At 41.6% G+C, this 14095-nt stretch overlaps 1 protein-coding gene across 3 annotated transcripts in view; it reads left to right on the forward strand.

Moving 5' to 3' along the window:
* CMSS1 (cms1 ribosomal small subunit homolog) overlaps positions 1–14095 on the forward strand; it is a 394807-nt gene that overhangs the window by 350601 nt on the left and 30111 nt on the right. For all 3 annotated transcript variants that reach the window (XM_061380648.1, XM_061380581.1, XM_061380491.1), the window contains one exon: positions 4579–4667. In XM_061380648.1, the coding sequence (XP_061236632.1) occupies positions 4579–4667 (89 nt within the window). The remainder of the gene's footprint in view (positions 1–4578; positions 4668–14095) is intronic.

Below are 14095 nucleotides of genomic sequence, written 5' to 3' on the forward strand. Positions count from 1 at the left end.
ACTTACCAGGTTGTGTGTTTCAGGAATTTATTCTGCTGAGAAAATATGAGAACCATAGGGGAGTTAAGCAGGTCTATAGCTAGGGCAGATCTAGGATTTGTGAGGCCTGAATCTTATGCAGTTTGGCAGGGTGGGGCCTCTTAGAAAAAAAATACAAAATTACAGATACAAAATAAGATATGAAAGACATTGTTTTAAATAAGAAATCATAACAGTACTGTTATGAACATAAGAATTCTGAAAAGTTTTATTTTATTCATTTTCATTAGATAAGAAAAAAATGTGTTTTTTTAAACTGTAAAATGCTTTATCTTATATATTCCTATATGAGAGAGACTTTCCGTTTTGAACACACAAAACGAGAACCTAATTTTCTGCTTACAGTTTTACATTTCTGATGATTAGAAGAATTTTCCACTGTCTCGTTTCTGGTTTCATTCATCCCAAACCTGCTTTCTCCTCCACTTCCTGCATCATTCCAAGGAAGGAGGCTACAGGTGTGTTTGTGTTACAATCCACAACTTCTGGCCCTGTACACTTTGTGTCAGATGTCTGGTAAGTTGGCAAAGGGTGGTAGGAATATTCCTGAAAACGTTCATACACCAGGACAGCCTGCAGTAGTTTAACTATAGGCTTTATGATTATGAGCCTTATTATAAGGTTATATTATAATATTTCATTAAACTCAGAGTCTGTCCAATCATCTCCCTCTAAGTGGATCCCCAGAATGCTCACTCCAGCTCCAACATCACTCACTAGGATAGCGACAGAGATGAGTTCTGAGTGGAAATAGACAGTGGTCTATTGTATTTATTTTAATCCCCATATATCTTTATTTTGCGAATTTTTAAAGAAAAGTTATCCATGATCCACTGCCAGTACTCTCCCTAGGGCCTTGAAGGAGTCCATGCAAGCAAATACTTAGAAGCTTACAGAAGTTGCTGAGAAATTGGATTTCTGATACTTCTCATGAAGAGGACAAAGACAGGGATTGAAGGAAAAATATATGTGCAACTTTTAATTTTAGCTTTTTGCTCTTTTCGCCTGGGGTTGAAAAAGAACAGTGTACTTGACTCCACTTCTGGAAGAGTTTAACGAATCCCATCTGGTCATGTCCTTTTCTTTTTTTTAATGTAGACCCTCAGGGATTTGGAGACAAAACGGCACCGTCTTGGGGACTCCACTCCATGGGCTGAGTCAGCCACTGGGACTGAGCGGTGCAGTCCTGGCTTCAATTCCTCAAATGCCAGCAGTCCTGGAGGAATCTAGATGCTGGAGCCAGGCTGGCTAGATTGGGTCCCCATGCTGTTCTTGTCATACTTTCTTAATGGAAATCACAGAACTAGCATTTTTACTTCAGAAAAGCAGTTTTCTTTTTGGAACTAAAAAGCATCACAGGCTAAAGAAACAACTAATTTATTCAACCTTTGTCTGATATTAATATCGGATATATATAAATATGTTAATATAAGCTGATATTAATATAATCAATAGAGTATAATGTATTAATATAACCCCTGCTTTTTTTATCGATATTTACATGTTACATTTCATCCATCATTTTGCTTTTAGCTATACTGTTATATTTGAAATAAGTTTCATATAAATAGCATATAGGTGCATGCATGCTCAGTCATGTCCGACTCTTTGCAACCCCATGGACTATAGCCTGGCTGGCTCCTCTGTCCATGGAATATTCTAGGCAAGAATACTGGAGTGGCTTGCCATTTCCTACTCCAGGGGATCTTCCTGACCCAGGAACTGAACCCACGTCTCCTACATTACAGTCAGGTTCTTTACCACTGAGCCATCCAGGAAGCCCCAGCATGTAGTTAGGTCATGTTTTTTAATCCACTTTGTCAGCCTCTGTCTTTAAATTGGTGTGTTTAGATCATTTAAATTTATATAATTATTGATATGTTGGGATTCAAGTCTGTAATTTTATTTCATCTTTTCTGTTTATTTGCTATTTCTTGTTTATCTTTCCTGCCTTCTTGTGAGTTACTTGAACTTTTTAGAATTCTGTTTTGATTTGTCTTAATATTTTTGAGTGTACTTCTTTGTATAGCTTTTTTAGTGGTTGCTGAAACACTAGTGTAGGTGTTGGCCTCATTACCACTGGGCAGTATGGAGAGTCCTGATTCTCTACTAGGCTTTCTCTGACTGTAGTGGGAAAGAGAGGTACCCTTCATTACTGCCGGGAGGAGGGGTAAGTCCAGGCTCACATGTTTTCCACTGAACTGCACTGGTGGTGGTGGTGCTAGAGAACAGGGGTTTCCCACAGCCCTTCAGGGAGGAAAATCTCTTCAGGAGTTCAGTCCCTACTCGACCACTTCTGACCACCAGCCTGAGGGAAGGTGGAAGAGAAGTTGGGGTGCCTCGTTACAGCCAGACAAAGGTGGAAGGCTTGGTTCCCCACCCAGCCTTTGCTGGGGTAGGCAGGGTCACAGCTTTTCTGTTGTGTTTGGCTGGAATCAAGTAGTTGTTATCTAAAGGTTTTCAGTCTTGGTAGGCTGTCCTTTTCCTGGTCATTTTGTTAAATATAGCATACTTTTATTGGGGCTTTTTTTTTTCTGCTCACACTTAGCATTTCCAAGTTACTAGCTTCTTTAGCTCCAAGTCTGAGATAATGAGCTAAAAGAAAATCTACTGAGTTCACCACTGTGTTGTTCCCTGGGCCTCAAAGTCCCTAGCCCGTCTGACTTCTCTCCACCTTTCAGAGATTTCCTCTGTTTGTTTTATGTATAATGTTCAGGGGTTTTCGCTGTAACTTAACAGGAGGAATAGGGGAAAATATGACTACTACTACTTTCTTTCCAGAAGCAGTTCTATAAATACTTTTAGTGCCAACTTAATCATTCATTTAAAAAGCCCTGTTAATCTTCTACCTGCTACTGCTTGATTGGGTAGAGTCCTTTTTTTCACTCTACACAGTTATGAAGCAAGATTCTCCTGAAAAACAGAAGCCATAGGGAAATAGATATCTTTGCTACATATCTATCTATATGTATTGTTCTCTCTCTTTGTCTCTCTGTCATGTGTGTGTGTGTCTGTGTGTGTGTGTGTGTGTAAAGGAGTTAGCTCATGCAGTTATGGAGGCTGTCAAGCCCCAGGATCAGCAGCGTGGACCGACAAGCTGGCCACCCTGGAGAGCCAATTGTTTAGTTGCAATTCTAGTTAGAAGGCTTTGAGAAACAGGAGAGCTGATGGTATAGTTCCAGATCATTGGCCTGCAGGCTCCAGATCCAGGAAGAGCCAAATGTTTCATTTCAAGTCCAAAGGCAGAAAAAATTATCTTACTCAGGGTGGGTCATACTTTTAGTTCCATTCCAGCCATACCTGATGGGATATATCCTTCCACATTAGGGAGGGCAGTCTGCTTTATTCAGTCCACCCATTCAGATGTTAATCTCAACCAGAAACACCTACAGAGAAACATCTAGAGTAATGTTTGACCAAATATCTGGACCACCCTATGGCCCAATCAAGTTGATACATAAAACTAACCGTCTCAAGACTACCGGACTAGTTAATCTGTACCTAAATATGAATTCTGACCAGTATTACTCAAGACTCATATTTTGGGCTTTGAGATGTACAGAAAAACTCAAAGGGAGTGAGTGAAGTCTTTCAAAGATTCAAAAATGTATTCAGATAGAACAGCCACTAAAATCTGGAAGACAGGATAGCATTATGGGAAGTAAGGAGAAGGCAATGGCACCCCACTCCAATACTCTTGCCTGGAAAATCCCAGGAGCCTGGTAGGCTGCAGTCCATGGGGTCGATAAGAGTCGGACACGACTGAGCGACTTCGCTTTCACTTTTCATGCATTGGAGAAGGAAATGGCAACCCACTCCAGTGTTCTTGCCTGGAGAAACCCAGGGACGGGGGAGCCTGGTGGGCTGCCGTCTATGGGGTCACACAGAGTCGGACACGACTGAAGTGACTTAGCATAGCATAGCATAGCATGGGAAGTAAAAAAAACCTGTGATTGCCATGTTTCTTTAAGAGAGCTTTTTAAACAGAAATATTGTTAAAAACTTTTTTTTTCCTGATTCTTAGGACAAGAATTTACTTTTTCCAGTGTTGAAAGATTTTATAAACTTAAAATAAGAATTTCTCATGATGTATAATCCTTTTGTCACGTTTTCTTTCGTTTGAGAGCTGGCTAGTTCTCAGTACAGGCAGCATCACTTGTGGGGGAAGACCTTGGACTCAGATAGATCTGGGTTCCCAGCTATGTGACCTAGGGCAAATTACTTTATCCCTGCAAGCAACAACTTTTCTATCTGAAAATGAAGAGTTCAACCATGCAACTCAGTGTGTGTTCCTTAATTAAACAGTCTCAGTTTTAGACATCTGAATAATCTTCATTTGTGCAGGTTTATAAATAATACTGCCACCTTGGTTCTTCAATCGCTATCTTCATTTTGGATCATTTTCTTAAATTCAGCTTCTTAGAGGTGAAATTAATGAGTCAAGGGACAGAACCTTCTGAAAAGATGGTACCAAGATTATGCTAGAAATGGGAGAAAGAGAGGGGTGCTTTTCTAATTTTTAATCTTTATGTTTCCTAGGAGCATCAGGTGGTGAAGGAGGAGGAGACACAGAAATGACTCAGCAGGAGACAGCTCCAGGTCCTGCCCTGTCAAAGAAAGTCAAACCGGTGAGAGTCACAATTGTTGGCTCTGAAATCAGCCTCTTCTTCCCTTCTGCAGCGTTCCCTGTGTTCCAGTGCCGGTTGTGGGTGGGGTTGAGGGAAGCTACCTTCTCTGCCTTTGAAAGAGTCAGGCTTCATTAATTACAGACCAGCAAGGTAAATTTTCCCTCTAGTGGTTTTTTGTTTTGTTTTGTTTTTTTAATAATAGAAATGTATTGTAGAATAATGATATCTCAGATTCTTGTAGTGTATTTTTACCACAGACCCAGCCTCATTCTTTTGGGTATCGTTCCTAGGAGGAGACAAATAGCATAAATATAGGCAAGGTGAGCCCCACACCAATACACGATCACAGGGCCAAACCACGCTGCGAGGAGGCTCTCGGGGCCTCATGACTATCTAGCATCGTGTCTGTTGTGTGAATTCTTATCAGGGATTCTCCACCTTCGTATTACCACAGGTGGGAATCTGATAAACTACGATCTTTTATTGCCTTTTCATTCTTTTTATTGGCCACTCACATCCATTTTCAGCTTTTTCACCTTATGTGTCCCTCCAACCGAATTGGCAACCATGTGTGATTTTTAAAGGACTACCTACTGTCAGTCCAAAGCCACCATCTCCTTCTCAGGAATGATTTGTGATCTTATTCATTGTTGTGTATTCACTAAATCACATCCTACTCTTTGCGACCCTCTGGACTGTAGCCCACCAGGCTCCTCTGTTCTTGGGACTTCCCGGGCAAGACTACTGGAGTGGGTTGCTATTTCCTTCTCTGGGAGATCTTCCCAACCCAGGGATCAAACCCGGGTTTCCTGCTTTGGGAGGTGGATTCTTTACCACTGAGCCACCAGGGAAGCCCATTCTCATTGTAGGTGGCCCTAAACTCATTCCCCGCTAGAGGGTGACTCTACCCAAAGTTTGTGACCAGGCTTAGGATAATTGTAGGAAGCAGTTTTTGCATTGTGGTGACCTGCAAGCTGTGATTCCTTGGGCAAGTTAAACTCTCTGTGCCTCATCTCTCTATTGGTAAAATGGTGTTAATTGTATTTTCTTCACAGAGTTGCTGTGGGGATTAAATGATTAATACTTATTAAGCTCTTTAAACAGTGGTTGGCAAAGAGTAAGCACTGAAGTGATAAATATTATAGTGAAATATACTTCAGGTCTTTTATTTTTTCTTTGTGGGGTGGGGGATGCAGAAAAATTTACATAGTTAATGTATAATCCATCTTGGTTTTCTCTCCAGCCATTAAATATTTAACTCCAACGTCTTATATAAATTTCAGTTTTAACCACTCTAAGACCTACAGGTTAACATCATTAGCTTTTCAATTTATCTTACCAAGATGGGGTTTGATTTTTATCTTAACTTACTCTACTGACCACAGCATAGTCATGCCTTCTTTAACCTCCACCTCTAATCGGTGCCTCCCTGCAGAACTTGTTTCCCAGTGTCCTTTGTAGCCCACTGACTTTCTTTTTCCTTACTTTCTCCCTTGATTTTCTTTTTGATTGCACCTCACTTTTTCTGGGCTCTTTGGTGAAAGAATAAATTTGCATTAATAAACTCACTCAGGTCTGAATCTTTACTGTCTTTTTATTGGCAGCGCCTTCACCTTGCTGAATATCCACCTATTTTTTACCTTCTTCCTCCTTGAGTCTTCTTTTCCCACAATCAAGTTAGATAAATGACAGAGAACCACAGGAAGAAAAGAGAAAAATTGAGGAAGAAAAAGTTAAACACATTCTTAATTGCCATGAGCATTCACCTATCTTTCAGCAACCCAAGTTTCAACAACAATAAAACAATTGGTTGAGCACTCCGCACAGGCGCTGTGTAAGGTCATGACTCACAATCATCACAGCTGCCCTGGGAGGGCAGGGAGATCCCATTTGACAAAGAACCTGAAGCTCAGAGTGAGGGGTACCAGGAGTCATAACCCATCTGACTGCCTTCAAGGCACCCCCTGAGGGATGACACTGCTTCCAGTTCCCTTTCCACATGTCCTTCCTCATTCAGCTTGGAAAAATTAGATGTACTGTGTCATCAAGTGCTTTGTTGGTCACATACCATTGGTATTTTCTGCTAAGGGAAAAAAAAAAAAATCACAAAAAATTAAGATTTGACTGTTCATTTTAACCTCTTTCACCCTGCTGTGATTTCTTTTGCTAACAAATTGCTTTAAAGAATCAAGGTCCTAGGTAGACACAGTGCCCTAATCACTCTCCCAGGCCTAGCTTTACTGCCCTGATCAGAGATTCACACAGGGATCTCCTTGTGCCCTCTGCCTTATTTAAGTGTTATCCATCTCACTCTCTGGTCTCCCCACCAGGCTGTACACCTCTGCGCATCTCCACTGCCCCTGGTACAGAACCTTCCCTGAACTGACACTCATTTGTGAAAAGGAAGCATGAATGACTAGACTGGAATCCCACTCTTCCCATCTCAACCCTTCATGTCCCAGCTGTGAGGCATCAGCTCCCTGACTCTGCTGCCAGTGGAGCTCCCTGACCCTTGTCCTGTCATCAGCCCCTCCTTGAAGGGTCCCCCACCTTGATACTAGAGCTGGGAATCTTTCCTCTTCCAGCCCTAATACCACACAGTCCCTCGAGCTCCTCTCTGGCCTCCCTGTCCTGTCTCCTGATGCTCTGCTCCCTCTGGAACTCATCTCACCACCCCAAGGACCACCTTTTTGTCAGGCTGACTGTGCTTTCTTGAGTCCTTCTCGAGCTGTTTATGCACATAAAGGTTGAGTCTCCAACTAGTCCGTAAGCACCTTAGGAACCAGCATTTCGTTTGTGTCCACTGTGGTAACCTAGCACAGCCATAGGCGCGTGATTCGTTTGGCGCATATAACCAAGTATTTGTTTTCTAACAGTAATTATACATTTTTTTTCCTGGATAAAAAAGAAAAATAAAAGAAATTATTTTTTGCTATATTTAAGTTTTGAATTTTTTTTTCAAATTTGCTTAGTTGTTTGCTGTTCTTTAAGGTTTTTTGTTTGTTTTGTTTTGTTTTAAACTTGGGTAGTAGCTGCCTGGCCTTCTTCTGCTAGCTGTAATGTGCATTTAGACTTTAATATCACCAGGCGAGAGTATGTGTCCAGTTGGATAGTGTTCCCTCCTTTGCCATAGCTGGGCCTGCATTTCTCTTCCTGAGTCTACATCTCCCATCTGTCCAGTTTTTTAAGCAGCAGATTTATAACTTTATAACAGTTTTTTACCCTTACAACTACATCATCTCTAGCAACCATTTTACATCTGAATAATCATCCTTGGCCTCCTTAATAATGTGAGTATAAAGATTTGCCAAGAGTTCTTTTTTTTTTTCCAAATACTGCTTCCAAAATAAATCATGAACTCCCCTACTTCTAGAGATTGCATCACCCTCTTTCCTCCTCAACATCAGTCATTTCAGAGCCAACCCTAGTGACTTTGTAATTATGGTTCCCAGAATATAATCCCTTATGAGGGATTTCGTGACTTTTCATTGATGCCTCCATGATGTCAGTAGCCTTTTAATGGTTCCATGACCCATCCTCTCCCCCTCAGAGACCACACTGAACTTCTTTTTTCTTGAACTAGCTTTTTGTTTATCTCCTTGGATCATAAAAGAATCTTCAGCAAGAGTACTTATCACTTTCCCCTCTTACTTACCTTTCTCACTGCAGCATATTTTTACTAATTATTTTCACAGTGATCATTTCGTATCTCTCCTGCTCTTTAACTTCAGTATTATTCTTGATGAAGAAAAAAGAGGACTGTGTTGTCTACTCTCTGATTTACCTTCTTCCTTTCCATATGGTGTCTCAATTCTCTCTCTCTTTCTTGTTGCATAACAAATTACCTCCAAAGTTAGTAGCTTAAAACAGAAAAGATTCCTTATCTCAGCCTCTGTTACCTATATCTCATCAGTCGTCAGTCAGGTTATAAGCTGAAGGTTAGTGGCTCCATTGTGAAGAATCCTCCTCAAAACTCATTCAGGTGGCTGTTGGCAGGCCTCACTTCCTCATCCTCCATCAGAGGGCCCACAGACTAAAAACCACAATCACAGAAAACTAACCAATCTGATCACATGGACCACAGCCTTGTCTAACTCAATGAAACTATGAGCCATGCCGTGTAGGGCCACCCAGGACGGACGGGTCATGGTGGAGAATTCTGACAAAATGTGGTCCACTGGACCACTGGCAAACCACTTCAGTATTCTTGCTTTGAGAACCCCATGAACAGTATGAAAAGGCAAAAAGATAGGACACTGAAAGATAAACTCCCCGGGTCAGTAGGTGCCCAGTATCATACTGGAGATAAGTGGAGAAATAACTCCAGAAAGAATGAAGAGATGGAGCCAAAGCAAAACCAACACCCAGGTATGGATGTGACTGGTGATGGAAGCAAGGTCCAATGCTATAAAGAGCAATATTGCATAGGAACCTGGAATGTTAGGTCCCTGAATCAAGGCAAATTGAAAGTGGTCAAACAGGAGATGGCAAGAGTGAATGTCAACATTTTAGGAATCCATGAACTAAAATGGACTGGAATGGGTGAATTTAACTCAGATGACCATTATATCTACTACTGTGGGCAAGAATCCCTTAGAGGAAATGGAGTAACCATCATAGTCAACAAAAAAGTCTGAAATGCAGTACTTGGATGCAATCTCAAAAACGACAGAATCACAGTAATCCAAGTCTATGCACCAACCAGAAGTGCTGAAAAAGCTGAAGTTGAATGGTTCTATGAATACCTACAAGACCTTTTAGAACTAACACCCAAAGAAGATGTCCTTTTCATTATAGGGGACTGCAATGCAAATGTAGGAAGTCAAGAAACACCTGGAGTAACAGGCAAACTTGGCCTTGGAGTACAGAATGAAACAGGGCAAAGGCTAATAGAAGTCTGCCAAAAGAATGCACTGGTCATAGCAAACACCCTCTTCCAACAACACAAGAGATGACTCTACACATGGACATCACCAGATGGTCAACACCAAAATCAGCTTGATTATATTCTTTGCAGCCAAAGATGGAGAAGCTCTATACAATCAGCAAAAACAAGACCAGGAGCTGACTGGCTCAGATCATGAACTCCTTATTGCCATATTCAGACTTAAAGAAAGTAGGGAAAACCACTAGACCATTTAGGTATGACCTAAATCAAACCCCTAACGATTATACAGTAGAAGTGAGAAATAGATTTAAGGGACTAGATCTGATAGAGTGCCTGATGAACTATGGACGGAGGTTCGTAACATTCCACAGGAGACAGGAATCAAGACCATCCCCAAGAAAAAGAAATGCAAAAAAGCAAAATGGCTGTCTGAGGAGGGCTTACAAATAGCTGTGAAAAGAAGAGAAGCAAAAAGCAAAGGAGAAAAGGAAAAATATACCCATTTGAATGCAGAGTTCCAAAGAATAGAAAGAGAGATAATAAAGCCTCTCTCAGTGATCAATGCAAAGAAATAGAGGAAAACAATAGAATGGGAAAGACTAGAGATCTCTTCAAGAAAATTAGAGATACCAAGGGAACATTTCATGCAAAGATGGGCTCAATTAAGGACAGAAATAATATGGACCTAACAGAGAGAGTGAAGTTGCTCAGTCATGTCTGACTCTTTGTGACCCCATGGACTGTAGCCTACAAGGCTCCTCTGTCCATGGAATTTTCCAGGCAAGAGTACTGGTGTGGGTTGCCATTTCCTTCTCCAGGGGTGGACCTAAAAGAAGCAGAAGATATTAAGAAAAGGTGGCAAGAATACACAGAAGAACTATACAAAAAGATCTTCATGACCCAGATAACAACAATGGCATGATCAGTCACCTAGAGCCAGACATCCTAGAATGTGAGTTAATTGGGCCTTAGGAAGCATCACTATGAACAAAGCTAGTGGAGGTGATGGAATTCCAGTTGAGCTATTTCAGATTCTACAAGATGATGCTGTGAAAGTGCTGCACTCAACATGCCAACAAATTTGGAAAACTCAGCAGTGGCCACAGGACTGGAAAAGGTCCGTTTTCATTCCAATCCCAAAGAAAGGCAATGCCAAAGAATGTTCAAACTACTGCACAATTGTACTCATCTCACACCCTAGCAAAGTAATGCTCAAAATTCTCCAAGCCAGGCTTCAGCAATACGTGAATTGTGAACTTCCAGATGTTCAAGCTGGGTTTGAAATGGCAGAGGAACCAGAAATCAAATTGACAATATCCACTGGATCATCGAAAAAAGCAAGAGAGCTCCAGAAAAACATCTATTTTTGCTTTATTGACTATGCCAAAGCCTTTGAGTGTGCGGATCACAATTAACTGTGGAAAATTCTGAAAGAGATGGGAATACCAGACCACCTGACCTGCCCCTTGAGAAGCCTGTATGCATGCAGGTCAGGAAGCAACAGTTAGAACTGGACATGGAACAACAGACTGGTTCCAAATCGGGAAAGGAGTACATCAAGGCTGTATATTGTCACCTTGCTTATTTAACTTATATATGGAGTATCATAAGAAATGCTGGACTGGATGAAGCACAAGCTGGAATCAAGATTGCTGGGAGAAATATCAATAACTTCAGATATGCAGATGAAACCACCCTTATGGCAGAAAGTGAAGAACTAAAGAGCCTCTTGATGAAAGTGAAAGTGGAGAGTGAAAAAGTTGGCTTAAAGCTCAACATTCAGAAAACTAAGATCATGGCATCGGGTCCCATCACTTCACGGGAAATAGATGGGGAAACAGTGGAAACAGTGTCAGACTTTATTTTTGGGGGCTCCAAAATCAATGCAGATGGTGACTGCAGCCATGAAATTAAAAGACCCTTACTCCTTAAAAAGAAAGTTATGACCAACCTAGACAGCATATTAAAAAGCAGAGACATTACTTTGCCAACAAAGGTCTGTCTAGTCACAGCTATGGTTTTTCACAGTAGTCATGTATGGATGTGAGAGTTGGACTATAAAGAAAGCTGAGCACTGAAGAATTGATGCTTTTAAACTGTGGCGCTGAAGAAGACTCTTGAGAATCCCTTGGCATTTTTTTGTCCCTTTTTTGCAAGGAGATCCAACCAGTCCATCCTAAAGGAGATCAGTCCTGAGTGTTCATTGGAAGGACTGATGTTGAAGCCAAAACTCCAATACTTTGGCCACCTGATTCGAAGAACCGACTCATTGGAAAAGACCCTGATGCTGGAAAAGATTGAAGGCAGGAGAAGGGGATGACAGAGGATGATATGGTTGGATGGCATCACCAACTCAATGGACATGAGTTTGGGTAAACTCTGGGAGTTGGTGATAGACAGGGAGTCCTGGTGTGCTGCAGTCCATGGGGTCACAAAGAGTTGGACACGACTGAGTGACCGAACTGAACTGAACTTCCTCATCAAGTGAGCCTTCCCTTAGGGCTGCCTCACAACATTGCCCCTGGCTTTCTCCAGGCCACATGACCCATGAGGGAGTGATCAAGATCATTCAAAACTGAAACCAGAACTAATCTCAGACTCACTCAGAACTGACATCACATCACTTCCTCCATATGCTATTAGAAGTAGATCAGTAAATCCGATCCACATTTAAGAGAAGGGGATGAATACCAGGATACAATGTTCACTGCTAACTATCCTGGGGTCTGGGTACAGTCTGCCCTCTGACCCCTAGTGATTTACATCCCTCCCATATACAGAATGGTTCTTCCCCGTAGCTCAGCTCAGCTCAACTGGTAAAGAATTTGCCTGCATTGCAGGAAACCTGGGTTCAATCCCTGGGTCGGGAAGATCCCCTGGAGGAGGGCATGGCAACCCACTCCAGTATTCTTGCTTGGAGAATCCCATGGACAGAGGAGCCTGGTGGACTGCATTCCATGGGGTTGGAAAGAGTCAGACACGACTGAGTGACTAACACTACTACTACTACATATGCAGAATATATTCACCCCTCCCAAGGCTGCAAAAATCTCATGCCATTACAGCATGAGTTCGGTGCCCAGAATTTCATTGTATAGATCAAGTCCACATGCAGTTGAGGTTCCTTGGATTTAGTCCCTTAAGTATAGCTCTTTGAGTATATTTCTTCTCAACCTGTGTAACTAAAGAGACAAGTTATCTAACCTCTATATATCCATCACCAAGCAGTGAGACAAACACTGGATGACTTTATAGACATTTCTATTCAAACCAGAGGAACAAAGAGTCATTCATCCACAACATTCAGCAAGTGTTGGGAGTTTCTTAATTAAGTCTTAAGGCTCAAGGTCTTATGGTTCTTGACTCTGCTCTTTGGGTTCTTGTTCTGTCCTTTGAGTCATCCTCTCTTTAAAAAAAAAAATGAAAGGTAACATGTATTTGCAACTAAGCAGCTCTTTCAGCTTGCTTCTTGACAATAGAAATCTGAGGGTTCATCTCTGATCCTCTCAGTTTCTGAATATATAACTCCTTTAGGAATTTTGTGGGTTTCCTATGATGCTTCTGGGGATTTACTCTATTAGGCAAAAGTCACACCCACAAATCTTTTCCAGATAAACCATCTTTTTTTTTTTTTTGAAACTTTAACCATTTTATTTTGTATCAAAATGAAGTGAAATTCACTCAGTCATGTCCAGCTCTTTGTGACCCCATGGACTATAAAGTCCATGGAATTCTCTAGGCCAGAATACTGGAGTGGGTAGCCTTTCCCTTCTCCAGGGGATCTTCCCAACCCAGGGATCGACCCCAGGTCTCCCACATTACAGGCAGATTCTTTATCAGCTGAGCCACAACGGAGGCCCATTTTGTATTGGGATATAGCCAGTTAACAATGTTTGTAGTTTCAGGTGAACAGCAAAGGGACCCAACCATACATACACATGTGTCCATTCCCCCCTAAACCCAACTCCCATCCAGGCTGGCACATAACATTGAGTAGAGTTCCACGTGCTATGCAATGGAATATTACTCTGCCATTAAAAAGAATGAAATAATGTCATTTGCCGTAACATGAGTAGACCTAGAGAGTGTCATACTGAGTGAAATAAGTCAGACGGAGAAGGAGAAATACCATATGGCATCCCTTATACGTGGAATCTAAAAAGAAATGAAACAAATGAACTTACAAAACAGAAAGAGACTCAGATAAAGCCTTCTGTACCTTGGGCCTCAGCTGAGACAATTATTGGACAAGACTCCTTAAGCTTCCTAGACTTGTGTTTTAGAGAATCACCAAGGCACACCTTTAATATCTTTAAAGACTTTTGTTTGTTTGTTAATTTGGCTGCAACGTGGAGCTTGTGGGATCCTAGTTCCTTGCTGCTGCTGCTGCTAAGTCACTTTAGTCATGTCCAACTCTGTGCGACCCCATAGACAGCAGCCCACCAGGCTCCCCTGTCCCTGGGATTCTCCAGGCAAGAATACTGGAGTGGGTTACCATTTCCTTCTCCAATGCATGAAAGTGAAAAGTGAAAGTGAAGTC

The sequence above is a fragment of the Bos javanicus genome, chromosome 1 (assembly GCF_032452875.1).
Source record: "Bos javanicus breed banteng chromosome 1, ARS-OSU_banteng_1.0, whole genome shotgun sequence".
Lineage (NCBI taxonomy): Eukaryota > Metazoa > Chordata > Mammalia > Artiodactyla > Bovidae > Bos > Bos javanicus.